Below are 14,297 nucleotides of genomic sequence, written 5' to 3'. Positions count from 1 at the left end.
TGGGGCAGGATTCGAAACTAAGATCTCAGAGGGCAGTAGCCCCACTCCCACAAGCCCAGGGCTTGGTACTACATACCAGGCCTGCTTGCTCATCCATGACCAAGTCATGGGCAAAGATTGTACAGATATTGCATTTATCACAGCAGTATGAGGCCCAAACCTCCTGAAATCTGGGCACCTGGACCCTGTGATGAGGCAGTGTGGTCAGAAAGGAAAGTGGGCATCAAAGAGCCCATTTCCCTTCCCTTCCCTTCCCACTCAACTCTTCCTGCCATACCTCACCTCTGAAATGTTTACCCTCCTGCCTTCCACCAGATCCAAGCCAGCCCCAGTTGGGGATCACAGAGTCTGTGACCATCCCTTCAGCTCATGACTGCCCCGCCCCCAGTTGCACTGTATGTCTACCTCGGGAACAGTAACTGGCTGCCCTGTTCTTCCTGACTTCTGGCTCTTTTCGGTCTCTTCCCACTTTATTGATTTACAGTTTCCCTTAGCTAGATTTCGGTAACCCAACATGGGCTGTCAGGATCACCTCCACTGAGGTCAAGCTCTTTAGCAGCAGGAAAATTATCAGACTGCCCAGCATAATCCTGGTGGCAGGAAGAGTTGGAAGAAAAATGGCTGATACCTCTTCCCCAACAACCTGTTAGTCTGTTTGTTTAGTGCACTTGCACATCTAGAAAGACAGTTCTGAGTTCTTCGACCTCCATATAAAGTCATCCCCAATTCACATCATTAACTCCAGGATATCAGAGAGTCATCCAGCAACTATTGTGAAAAATGCTGGATGGTGTCTATCCCATCACTGATCCTGTAACATTTGTAGATTTTAATTGCTTTTACAATTTGGGGAGGTGTAGCTCTGTTCTGAGTAGCATTTTGATTTGATTATGTGCCATCAAATTGTGTCAACTCTTAGCAAACACATAGATAGATTTTCTCCAAGTATTTTGAACATCCACATTATTCTTTGTAAGGGAGGAGAGAGAAGATGGCATGCAACTTTCTTCACAGAATTATTCTTTCTGGTAGTGAAGGATGCTGTCAATGGCAAAGATGCCTCTTGGGTTACTGTCAGCACCTTGTCCCATCTGTGGGCATCATCAAGGTATGAGCGGCCATTGAAGTTCTCGAGTTGGACCTTGAGACTGTGCTTAACCCCACAGCAGTGAAATTGTAGGCTTATCAACCAAGTATAATTTCTAAATAACGGGAAGGTTTTATTCCACTTTATTCTGTGCTGGTCAGACCCCAGCTCAGGGATTGTGTTTGGTACTGAGAACCGTATTTCAAGAGAAGCTAAAAGAAGTTCAGGGAAGGGCAAAGAAGATGCTCAGGAGTCCTTTCAAGATGGAAGGAGCTGGGTGTGGTTGGCCTGTAAGGGGTACAATAGCCCTCTTCACATGTCTAAAAGAATGTCATACAGAAAAAGGCCATTTGTAATATCAGAGGGCGGGATACGGAATAATGGATTTGAATTTTTGGAAAGTGGACACTGGACTGGAATATCCTGTGATGGAACACCAAAGATTGCAAGTCTTAATGCTAAATTGGTCTCATTAGATTTAACATCAGATTGATTCATCAAAAGATTCTATTTCCAATCTATTGGATGCTCCAAAGAATGTATTTGAAAGAGTGAAGATCAGATTTTCTCTTTTGGCAATGTAAAAAAGGTATCATATGATTTGGTCTGGTGAACTGTTGGCATTCATATGTTGAATTATGTTTTTGTGGAATTTGACTGTTTTTGAAGAATGTTGGTTATATCGGGCATGGGGAACTGCTAAGAGAATGAATGAATGAATGAATATATATATATATATATATATATATATATATGTGTGTGTGTGTGTATGCGTGTGTGTATATGTGTGTATATATATGTGTGTGTGTATGTATGTGTGTGTGTGTATATGTGTATGTGTGTGTGTATGTGTGTGTATATGTGTGTATGTATATATATGTGTGTGTGTGTATGTGTGTGTATGTATATATGTGTGTGTGTGTGTGTATGTGTGTGTGTGTGTGTGTGTATATATATGTATGTATATATATTATGCATATATATATGCATTTTTTGAAATTGGTTTCTTTTTGTATTTTTGTGTGTTTTTTTTTTCCAAAAATAAATTAAGGTACTGATAGAACGTTAAGGAAAAAATCCCAACAGGAAATGCACTTTGACAGTAGAAGGCAAGAGAGGTAGTGAAGATTTTCTGAGGAACCAAATTGACACCAAGACTCATATTTTTTAGAGTGGGGATTCTTGGGAAAAATCTAGATGAACAGCCAAAGATTCAGATAAGCAAGAGATACCTCATCTCTTTTTTTCCAGTGTTTGACTATGAGGATAAAATACACCCTTGGATTTGCGCTCCTGCTCTCAAAATATCCTGTCTCTGACTGTTCACTGAAAGCCTAGCAGGAGATAGCAGCAGTGGACAGCAGTGGAACTACTTTCAGCTTCCTTCACTTTCGAGAGTTCTGAGCAGCTCCATAGGTTGGAAGAAAGAGACAGTTGGTCTTCCACAAAATCCTGATTTTCATCTTGATGAATTTTAAGCCATTGTAGCAAACTCAACTCTGGGTGCAGGGCAGAGGCTGGAACACCCAGGATCTCTATTACGACTGTGGCTTTTACTTAACTAGGGAGCAGCCAAGTGTACCTTCATGCCAGTAGTGTCAAAAATGCACATTCTCCTCTGAGGCAAAAGTGTATTGTTTGGGATACCAATCAGATTTGTAGAGGTTTGGATTGAATCTTGTTGCAAAAGCAAAGAAACTTACAATCAGCCAAGGAAGACAAGCATACATTGTACAAATCTATGTAGTCTGCATGAAAATGCATTTGCATACTATAGTTTGCACTTCCTATTTCACAGAATCATTGAATGTAAGGGTTAGGTGCCTCGAGATCATCTAATCCACCCCTTTGCCCAGTGGAGGAATCTACTACTACAGCATCTCCACACACAGCCATCCAGCCTCTCCTTAAACACCTGAAGTGCCAGAAAGTCTACCCTCTCAAGGCAGTCTCTTCTACTGTTGAACAGCTCTTATTGTTAGGAAATATGTGGTGTCCATCCAAAATAATCTTTGTGGTATAAACCCATTATTTCTTCTCCAGTCTTCTGCAACAAATCTAAACAATTCCGCCCTGTCTTCTACAGGCAACCCTTCAAATACCTGAAGACAGCTATCTTGTCTCCCTTTGATCCTTTCTTCTCCAGGCTAAACGTTCCCATTGCCCCTAACAGTTCCTCATAAGATTATCGTTCCAGGCTCCTTATTTTCTTGATGGCTCTCCAGATAGCTCCAGATTGTCAATGTCATTCCTAAATGCAGTGTCTGGAATTGAATGCCATATTCCAAGTCTACAAGAGAGGAACAATTAGGTCCCTTGCATGTCTGTAATGCAGACTGTAATTGCTTTTTTTTTCTTTTTGCAGCTGGATCACACTGTTGGCTCAGGTTCACGTTATGATCCACTGTTGGTTCATGTTCATCCTGTGATTTAAGATCATCTAGAATGAAAACCAAATGGAGTTTCCTTGCAGCAGGTTCATAGTTAAGGAGAAAGAACAGGAGAAAAATGTCAACAAGAACAACCATAGTCAGCTATAGGTCTGAAGACTTTCCTCCAGGAAGAATTCAGCAAAGCCCTGGTCATAATAGCCTTGAGCTTTGAAACATAAAGGGAAGCTATGTGCAACTGGCAGACCTATTTGAAAAAAAAACTTCTCTACTGTCTCTCCAGGTCAGAGGACCCTACACCACGAGAGTGAGGACCTAGACACAGTCATCTTAGTCAATCCTGATGAGTGGAGCACTGTGTCAGAGGTAAAGATATAGAAGGCCAGCTTGTCTGGGTTTTGTGAGAGTTACCGCAATGGAATTGTATAATGAACTATCAGATATGAACAAAAATATATAAATATATAAATATCTTAAGCCATTCCTCAAAACTGTGTATTTAGCTATGGCATTCAGGCCCTGTCTTCTAAAAAGTAAACTGACTTCCTGTTCTTCTTCATTTAACTGCAATATACAGTATTGATTCTCTTGAACAACATAGTATGAATATGAGTCCAGTCCTTTCTCTGACCTAGCTTTGGTGGGATAATCTCCAAAAGCATCACAGAGCTTGGCAGTTTTTTAAAATGTTGGGACGGGGGGGGGGGGCAGCTTGTGCTATAACATTCTGAAAACCTGGAATTCATAAATAGGAAGCTGAAATCCATCTCTGATGTGAACAGGTCCGTTCTTTGATATGTGACCCTTCTGCCCACAAGCTGCTAGTCCTGTGTGGGCAGAGCTCTGACCAGGGAGGTGATTTGCTCCTGCAGACTGGGACCTTCACCTACCAGAAATTTACTGAGATATTTGCAGATCCAGAGGTAAGCTTCATGGGTGGGTAATCTGGGATTCCAATTGAATCGGATGGCTTTGAAGGCCATCTGCAGATTGTTCCATTGCCTCTAGTCCCTCCTACCTTGAATTTAATTTTGGTAGCCTAGAAGATTCTTTGTCTTAAGCCATAAGCTTTCTCTGGCACCAGCAATTATCTCTAACTCTGGTGCTGAGTTAGAGATAATTTCATATGGAGACTGTGCCCATGGCATTAATTCATAGAAATTTAGTATGTTTTCCATAATCTCGACTTTACAAATTAAATATTCCAGAGATCTTGAATACCTTCTTGGGTTCTTTAGAAATTCCTTTCAGGTGGCTGCTCTTCTGGTCAATATGGTGATTAAGTAAATATTATCTTTATGTGTATATTTTTTATTAAAAAATAGGTTGTAGGTTATCCAGGAGTAACAAATGATCTATAGATTGATTGTTTAGTTTCTTGTTTTAAATAAAGCTGAATTTGCATGGCATTCACCAAAAAGACTTTTGAACTTTATGAAGATTTCATTATTATAACCTGTTTTGAACTTTTGTAGGTTGCCCAGGTTCTCAGTAATATTAATCCAGCTTCCAAAACCTCCCTCACAATATCGTGCTTGGGAGAAGGAGATTGGAGAAATCTTGGGCATTCCAATTTCCAAGACCTTTTCTGTCTGAGAGTTAATCCTGATCCAGTCCTGCCCGAGATGGATGGAATTTCTGAATTTGCTGAATATGTCTCTGAGACAGTGGATGTCCCATCACCCTTTGATCTGCTGGAACCCCCAACTTCTGGGGGATTTCTAAAGCTCTCCAAGCCCTGCTGCTACATATTCCCAGGAGGAAGAGGCGATTCTGCTCTCTTTGCTGTCAATGGATTCAACATTCTGGTCGATGGTGGCTCAGACAGGAAATCCTGTTTCTGGAAACTGGTCCGACATCTGGATAGGATTGACTCAATTCTCCTGACCCACATCGGAGCTGACAATCTCCCGGGTATTAATGGACTCCTGCAGAGGAAGATTGCTGAGCAGGAAGAAGAGCAGTCACAGGGATCCACTAACTATAGTGACTGGATAAAGAACCTTCTGTCCCCAGAACTTGGGGTTGTTTTCTTCAATGTTCCTGAAAAGCTCAGAATGCCAGAGTCATCCATGAAAGTCAAAAGAAGTATTGAGGAAGCAAGCCTGACCCTGCAGTACCTTAACAGGCTGAGCATCAAGCCGGAGCCTCTCTATAGGGTTGTCAGCAATACTGTTGAGCCAATCACTTTGTTCCACAAAATGGGCGTTGGAAAATTGGACATGTATATCTTGAACCCAGTCAAAGAGAGCAAGGAGATGCAATTTCTCATGCAAAAATGGACTGGAAACAGCAAAGCCAAGACAGGCATTATCCTCACCAATGGGAAAGAAGGAGAGATTTCTGTCCCCTACCTAACATCCATCACAGCCCTTGTAGTGTGGCTTCCCGCAGGGCCAATGGAAAAAATAGTGCGAGTTTTGTTTCCAGGAAATGCACCACAAAATAAGATTTTGGAAGGTCTTGAGAAACTCAAACATCTTGATTTTCTGAAGTATCCTGTAGCTACACAGAAGGATATGGCTTCTGGCATACCCTCTTCTGCACTTAAACAGTCCAAAATTAAACAACGGACAGACAGTAAAGAGAGCCTCAAGTCATCCCTTAAGCCTCCTACAACAAAAGTAGTTGCTGAAGAGGGATCTAAAGAGATGAAGACGGAGACAGTAAAAGAGGCTAAAACTGAGAAAAAAGGGAAAGAGCATTCTGAAATGCCTCCAGAGAAGCTGATTAAAACAGAGAAAATAAAAATGGATTCCGGTGATACCCTTAAAGCTGAGAAAAGAAAACTTGCCAAAGACAAAGTTGGCAAAAAACACCTCAAGGAGAAAGTTTCTAAATTGGAAGAAAAGAGAGACAAAGAAAAGAAAGAGATTAAAAAGGAGAGGAGGGAGATTAAGAAAGATGATGGGAAGAAAGAAGAAAGGAAAGATTCAAGGAAAGAAGAAAAAAAGAAAGAAGGTAAACCAGAGTTGAAAAAAATATCTAAGCCAGACTTGAAGGCCTTTACCCCTGAAGTAAGGAAGACTTTATACAAGGCAAAAGTTCCTGGTAGAATAAAAACTGAAAAAGTCCGTACCAAAACTGAAAAAGGCACCACTGGAGAACAGAAGTCTCCATCTGTGCCAAAGAAACACGACCAGCCTCAAGAGCCACCATTCACAGCTGAGGAGAGGCTTGTGGTGTCTTCACCAGAGGACCTTACCAAGGACTTTGAGGAGCTGAGCTCTGAAGAGCAAAAAGAGTCTCATCTTGCACCTGCTCCTCTAGAGGTAGAGGCTGTCTCCAAGCATGCAGAAAAACAGGATCCCTGTGACCTGGGTGCTCAGAAGGATGGCCTGATATCCAAGGAGACCAGTAGGTCACTGTTCCCGTCTCTGGCTATGCCAGAGAAGGAGATGGCTTCCCCCAAAAGTGGGGTGGTGGAAGAAGGAAAATCATCTGAAAAACCTGATGAGAAAGCAACCTTAGCAGAGCATCTTGGGCAAGAATTGGATGAGAATATAGGAAGGAGAGTCAGAGAATTTCCAGGAAAAGAAAAAGATCAGGTACTGGCACCTAGGGAAGAAAAAACTGCTACTTCAGGAAGGAACTGGATGTCCACAAGAGAAGATGCAAACTTTAAAAGGAGAGAAGATGTGTTAGAAAAAGCAGAGCTGGAAGGGACAGTAGAACAAGATGTAAAGACAAAAGATGAAGAGTTAGTAAAGAGAGAGCTCTCTCGATTCCAGCTGCCACAAGGCCCATCTTTGTTTTTTGATGGGAAAGGAAAAGAACACAAAGCAGAAAGAATGAACTCCACCAAAGTACCTGGAAAGTCACCATTGATAAAGGAAGGGGAGGACTCTCATCTGGGAAGCATGCCTTTTCCATCAGGAGAACATATTTCCTACATCCAAGACGAAACCATCCCTGGCTACTCAGAGACAGAACAGACCATCTCAGATGAGGAGATCCATGATGAGCAGGAGGAGAAGATGGCACACTTCAAGCCAGACATTGCCAGCTATGACATTGCAGGACCAGACCAGACAGACTCCTTTGAAGCTACCAATGGTATCCAGACTCTGACAACACCTGAAGCCACCAAAAGGTATGCTGGCCAGGAACCTGAAATACTTGCCTATCCTACAAATCTTGTGGCAGCCCCCTTGGCAGAAGAAGAGCATGTGTCTTCAGCAACATCCATTACAGAATGTGACAAACTTTCTTCCTTTGCTACTTCTGTTGCTGAAGACCAATCAGTTGCATCAATAACAGCACCGCAGACAGAGGAAACAGGCAAAAATTCCTTCCTGTTGGATACAGTGAACAGTATACCTTCCTCTCGAACAGAGGTCACCCAAGGCCTGGACTATGTACCTTCTGCTGGCACTATTTCTCCCACATCTTCCCTAGAAGAGGACAAAGGCTTTAAGTCTCCTCCTCCAGAAGACTTCCATAGCCAGATAGAAAGTGAGAAGAAACTTGAGGCCTGCAGGAAGGTTTTGCAGCAGCAGCAGCAGGAAGTTCCACACCTTGAGAGGCCTTGGCAAACACAAGAACATTATGACACCCTCGTGTTTTCACAGCAAGGGCCCCTGGGAGATAGTTCAAGTGAAGTATCCATGGAAGGACCTCAAAAACCTATACTGCTTCTGAATGAAGAAAATGCACACTTGCTTCAGGTAGAACCAGGCTCTGGTGACACAGAAGATCGATGCATAAGCCCTGATGATAGCACAATCAAGATGGCATCTCCCACCCAATCAGGCCCCACTAGTGCAGGGCACACACCTTTTCATCAATCCCCTGTAGAGGAAAAATTGGACACGGCAGAATCAGAGACGTTTGAAAAGGCAGCAAAGTCTCCTGCAATGGGGACTGAAGTAGAAAGACCCAACAGAGCAATGAATGTACCCAGAATGTTTGAAGGTGAAGGAGAGTCTTATGAAGCCAAGGAGGCTTTTACTCCCCTTCAGGATATGCCTGGCCTTGGAGCTACAGCTATCCCACATGCAGAATATTTGTCTGCCCAGAACGAAGACAGGAGTCAGCATTTGGAGAAAGAGGAGCTAGCAATAAGCTTCTACCACAAACAAGAAACTATTGATATTTCTGACCTAGATCTTCCCACTAAAGATACACTTCCAGAGACCTTAAAAGACGCTTCATCTAAGAATGCTGACACTATTGAGGAAGCCTCCTATGAATGTGTTGTTAGATCTGGGTCTGAGCTGTTCTCTGCTTCAGAAATACCTCCTCCAAAAGGTTGGGAAGAAGTTTCAGACATATCTAGAGATGAAAAACCTTCACAAATCATTAATTTACCAGGAGAAGAAAAGGCATTTCCTTTTACCCATGAAATTCCTGGGAAGACAAAATGTTCTGATGATTTCATCACTGAAATATCTCAAGACAGTTTGCATTTGACAGAAACTGGCTTAGAGCAAAAAGAATCTGTTTCAGTGACTATGAAACATGTTTCTCCAGAAGATACTGTTCTGAGCCTTCATGAAGAAACCTCTTCATATTTATTCACAGAAGGAATTTCTCCAAGAGATGCTGCACTTCTGCTTACAAAAGAGAGCCCTAGTAATAAAACATCATTGGGCATGCATGTGGAACAATTTTCTCCTAAAACTAAACACCAAGCTTCCCTAGAAGAAAGTCCAAGTACAGATGAAAGATCAGAAGCTGATATCAAAGAGGATCCATGCAATTCTTCTTTAAATTCTCAGCAAGGTCCATTTCTAAATGCCACTATAACAAAGCCTTCAGCAGACCCTTTTCTGGAAAATGACAGATCAGCTTCCTTAACTGAAAAACAACCTCTTAAGGAACTATCTCCCAGACAAACAAGTCCAGACCCGAAGTCCTCAAACTTGACATCACTGAGCCCAGTTCTAGATAGCAATGCCTTGGAAGTTTCCTCTGAAGAGAAAGGGCCTTGTCAATTTCTGGGAAAGAGAGACAAAACAAATGAACCATCTCCAAAAGAAACAAGCTATGAGAAGAAAGTGTGGTTTCCAGAGGAAATGAAAGAAGCACCATGCAAAGAACAGCAATTAAAATATGATAAAGAAAAGGGAGAGTCTACATTTTTGGATGATGAGGTAGACATACCTGAAAAGAAGGAAGAATATGTTCACTGTGTGGAGATTGAAGATATTCCAAAACAGGGTATTTTGGATACTGAACATGGCTTCTTTCAGGAAGATGAAAAGCAAGAGATTTTCCCTAAGGATGGCTTTCTATTTGTAGATGACAAGCCTGTGGTACAGCTGTTGAAAGAAAAGCCAGCTGCCCGAGCACATCCTAATCAATGTGTTCTGAATTCAGAGAAATTTGAAATTGATAGCTTTGAAAATTGTCACTCTCTTGAACTTGAAAGTGAGCTAAAATCAAGCCTGGAGTGGGCTACTATGTCCTTTCCACATCAGACCAAGATGCTCACTTCAGTGGAAGGAAAAGAAGAGCTTCTCTCTATAGCTAATCAACTTAAGGAGAAAGTGACCCCACAGCTGTCTTCTGACTCCATGAATGAAGCTGTGGCTCCATGTCCACAAGGCAAGTCTTCTGCAGTAGATGAAAGTGAACTCCCACCAGCAACCCCAGAAAAGAGATCAGAGGCTGACACTCTGGACACCAAAGAGACACAGGAGAGAAAGCAAAATGCTGGTGAGAAATCACCTAAGCATCTTTGTGATCACACAGATGAAAGTGAAAAGCAGACAATAACATCTGCAGCTCTTCTGAACACAGGTGCAGGGTCAGAGGAGAACAGCGAATTTTATCCTGACCAAGATTGTAGAGGAAACAGGGACCTTGAAATCCCTTCACAAGACACAGTCTCTTTTGGCCAAATAAAGTGCTATGCATGGTCAGACACTCTGGACCCAATTCCTTTTGAGTCACATGACTCCAAAGTGAATGCAGATGGGAAAGGGCAAGAGAAGGAAGACAGGGAACCAACTCCTTACCCTCATGAAAAGACTTTCCAGTATGCTGATGTCTATGGGAGTGTGGGAGTGTCTGCTGTGGGCCACTCTGGAAAGGGTGCAGCGCTTAAGACTACCCAAGCATCAAGATCTCAGAAGGAGGAATTCCTTTATCCCATTTCCTCCAAAGAAGAAGATTCTTATCTTTGCACTCCTACTGAGAAAGAACTCTCATCTCCAAGTTCACCAAAGGTTACGATGGGACATTCCTTTAGATATGCAGAGGTTAATGATCAGCATTTGGAGGGTCTGTGTGCCATGACATCCACAGACACACAACCTAGAGAAATCTTAATCAGCCCACTGCCACTCCTACCGGAAAACCCAATGAGCCTCCAGCCTACCTCCTCTTTGGGAGACACAGCCTTCTCCCACTCCATCAATGTCAGGGACAGGATTAACCAGGAAGACTTAATCATCTCCTCTGAAAAGATGAGCCCTTCAGACAGAAAACTCAGTCAGGAGCAGGAGTCTCCTTCTTCAAAAGGTTTTCATTCCAGGGACATTTATTATGAGAAGGCTGAAAGAGAAGAAAGTCTTAGTGACTCAGAGTTGGAGAAAGGTGCCAAGGAGAAGTCAGAAAAAGAAGCAGAGTATCCAATTGTGGAGCCAGCCAGAGAGAAGGAAAAGGAACTCTGTACAGAGAGTTCAGTAATGGAGAAGGACAATGTCTCAGTGCCACGGCAAGAAGCCTATGCTGTGTCATTGGGAGAGGGAAATCACTCAAAGAAAATGGCCAGTAACAGCCTTGCAGATGCAGACAGACAGGAATGGGGCTCAAATATGGCTGAAGCTGCCATCAAGCAATACTCCAAGGAGGAAGAGAAAAAGGACCCCATGGAAAAAGCCTGTGATAATGTTGACCCCAAAAGCTTTTTACTTGCAGCCACTGTTAAAGACAAGGACTCTCCAAGGGGACCAGTCTTCCTTCCTAAGGGGCTTGATTGTTCTTCCTCAGGATTTGAACTTTCCTGCCTGGAAAAGCATGAGCCATCCATTTTGTTCAGACATGAAGCCCATTTCTCCTCACATCTTGAGGATAAATCTCTCACTTTTAACATACCTGATCCTGCTTCTTCAGAAAAGGGCCAAGAAGACAAATACTTAGAGGTATCAAAAAAAATGGATTCCCCCTTTGTAGATGTTTCACAGCCAGATCTATATGAAGAAGAAGGAAAGCCCCCTTTGTGGACATCCCAAGAGTATCAGCTACACAAGGTGTCACCTAGCCCCCCTGAGGAACCTTCCCCAGGGACCTCCATCTCAGCAGTGCCGGTGGCAAGTGGCAGCCCCCTCCCTAGCCTCCAGGACATCTCAGGAGCAAGAGCTGCAGAGACTGAGACGCAGAGCCCACAGATCCTGTCTCCATTGCTTTCAGAAAAGGCCACTTTAGTTGCCTCTGCCAGCACAAAGGCCATACAGCCATCAGAATCCACTTGCACAGTTGGCTGTTTGCCACAGCCACCAAGCCCTGAAGAATGGCCAGCAGCCACTTCCCTTCCTAATGTCCTGGCAGGTTCTCTTTGTCAGCAGGAGGCAGTAGCAACAGCCAATGGCCCTACAGAAGTAAGCATCAGTCCACTAACTTTTTATGATTCATCACACATTACGGAAAAATGTAGGAGGATGGGGGAGGAGCAGGAGCGGGAGAAGGTTTGTGAAAGGCAGACCCGTCCCACTTCCCTCCTGACCTCCGACCCTAACTTCCCAAGTACTCAGTTGAACAGCCAAACAGAGGATCATGGTGACACCTCCCAAGCAATAGAGCCATGTTTCAAAACCATGTCTAACTGTGGGAAGAAATTATATGAGTATAAGCAAAGAAAGGGCGAATTATCTCCATCATTCATCAATCCAAGTCCTCATGATTCATCAGAAGACAGTGAGTTTTCACAGGCTAAAGGCCATATTTCAGTGAAAGGAAAGCCACATTCAGTTCCTGCTGGCCACAGACAAGCTACTTCTATTGTGGAAGAAACTCCTCCCACCTCTGCAAGTGATTCAGGGACTTCTCAGTCAGACTCAGATGTTCCTCCAGAAACAGAGGAATGCCCCTCAATCACAGCTGAGGCAGCCCTGGACTCAGATGAAGATACTGATTATCTCCCAGTAGACAAGGCTGTAGGCAGTTCCCAACATGGCACAAAGTCTGGCCATGACCCACAACCTGCTTCCTTGGTGGACCCTCATCCTCATCCTCCACGCCCAGATGTCTGCATGATGGATCCTGAAATGCTGCTAATTGAACAGAACATGAATAGACTTGATAAGATATCCAGGAAGGACCTGAAAGATAAAAATAAAGCATCTAAGAAGCTGCTGAGCAAGTCCAAGTCCTCTTCCCCATACCAGAAATCTGACAAACAATTGCTTAGTCCTGTGAAGCAACCATCTGATAGGTCTTCAAAACCAGTGTTGGCTAAGAAAGAGAAACTGCTCAAGTCACACATGGAAGACAAAGACGAGGTTTCTCGAAGCACTCACATCAACCCTGGCAAGAACCTCATCAATGGTATCAAAATCAGCCCAGGTAAGACTGAACAGATGTACAGCAAAGGTTATGGAGGTTATGATTCTCCAGAGTAATGATTGTCTGGGCAGAGGAACTGCGTTTCATAAACCTTCTAGTACTTCCAAAAGGTCAACCTTTGTGTCATGGGGGCTTTGTGGGTTCACAAGAATTAATCCAACAGATAGCACATAGTTCCATCTTGTCAATTTTTTCCTTAATTTTATTAGCAAAATAGGACAAGTTGCTACTTGCATTTTCATCTATAAAAAGCAATTTGGGCAGAATTAATGAATTAATTACAGGGGCTAAACAAGCCAAAAGCCCCCCCCCCCGCCACTTACCTTATCTGCCTGGATAAGCAGTAGTGAAGCATCAATAAAACAATCAAAGGCTTCATTTATGTTCAAGTGTCCAACAGTTTAAAGTTAACTGTCCCTCCCCACTGGATGTATGTGCCGCTTTCAGTGTTGACAAAAAGTATGTGTTACTATTTCTAGGTTCCTACTTAAGAGTTAAGTAAGGGGGATAATTACAGAGAGGGACAGTCTCAGCCTGGCAAGATGTCGATTTCCTCTCTTCATTCTCTTCAGCTTCCCATGAAAGCAATTTGTTAGGAAGAAAAGTCCCTCAGTGTCCATCTTCAGTGGTCTTGGGATGCCTCTAGATTACTTCAGCAGCCTTCTATGGATCCTGCTCTGGAACAGACAGTTCTTCAGTGCAACATTATCTAGTCCACCTCAGGATCTCCCCTTCCCCAGAACCCCAACTAACTATGTCAAGTCTTACCAGCTCTCTCTCCGTCCTTCCCCCCACCTCGCCAGCTTGCCAGGGCAACAGCAGTCCCTTTTCTCCTGTAAGAAAGCTGCTGCCTTTGAAAAAATGTGCTGTCTCTGCTTGTGCCAGTTGCTACTGTCAGTTCAAAGTTTGGCTCAGGGCGTGACCAGATGTCGGACAGCCTTGGGGTGTGCCATACTGTCATGTGCCCCCTCCCTTTTATGAAGGGTTGGAATCATTTTCCCAAGCTTTCAATTGGCTTCATCGATATCTGCATGGCACGGAGCATTCTTTGGGTCACTTCCATCTATATAGAAAAATCAGCTACTGGGTACTGTTCTCCTGACTGATTTTAACAACAAACATGTGGTTGCAGAGCAGGATACTATTTTGTAAGCCTTCTATTATTGTATTTCATCTTTTCTAACCAAACTGCAGGTGGGTGATCTGTGATTATAGTGAATTCAGGACCCCACAGGTAAACCCTGAGAGTGAATCCTCTAAACCCACTCTGATGAGTTATGGGCTCATTAAAGTTCTTCCACTGCCAGTGT

The 14,297-nt window shown here is 43.2% G+C and overlaps 1 protein-coding gene across 3 annotated transcripts in view; it reads left to right on the top strand.

Annotated features, from left to right (window-relative positions):
- The window catches only part of MAP1A (microtubule associated protein 1A), a 31,304-nt gene that overhangs the window by 2,325 nt on the left and 14,682 nt on the right, over nt 1-14,297 (top strand). For 2 of the 3 annotated variants that reach the window (XM_088139332.1, XM_088139333.1), the window contains exons 2-4: nt 3,761-3,843; nt 4,260-4,400; nt 4,953-12,987. In XM_088139332.1, coding sequence (XP_087995458.1) covers nt 5,103-12,987 — 7,885 coding nt within the window. In that variant the 5' untranslated portion in view covers nt 3,761-3,843; nt 4,260-4,400; nt 4,953-5,102. Of the gene's footprint in view, nt 1-3,760; nt 3,844-4,259; nt 4,401-4,952; nt 12,988-14,297 lie in introns of those variants that run through there. The other variant, XM_025174406.2, reaches the window with a different exon arrangement.

This window comes from Python bivittatus, unplaced genomic scaffold (genome assembly GCF_059951505.1).
Source record: "Python bivittatus isolate LINGU-HERP-01145 unplaced genomic scaffold, Pbiv_v1 ctg000210_np1212, whole genome shotgun sequence".
Lineage (NCBI taxonomy): Eukaryota > Metazoa > Chordata > Lepidosauria > Squamata > Pythonidae > Python > Python bivittatus.
Note: the sequence above shows the minus strand (reverse complement) of the source record. Positions and strands in the feature narration are given on the sequence as shown.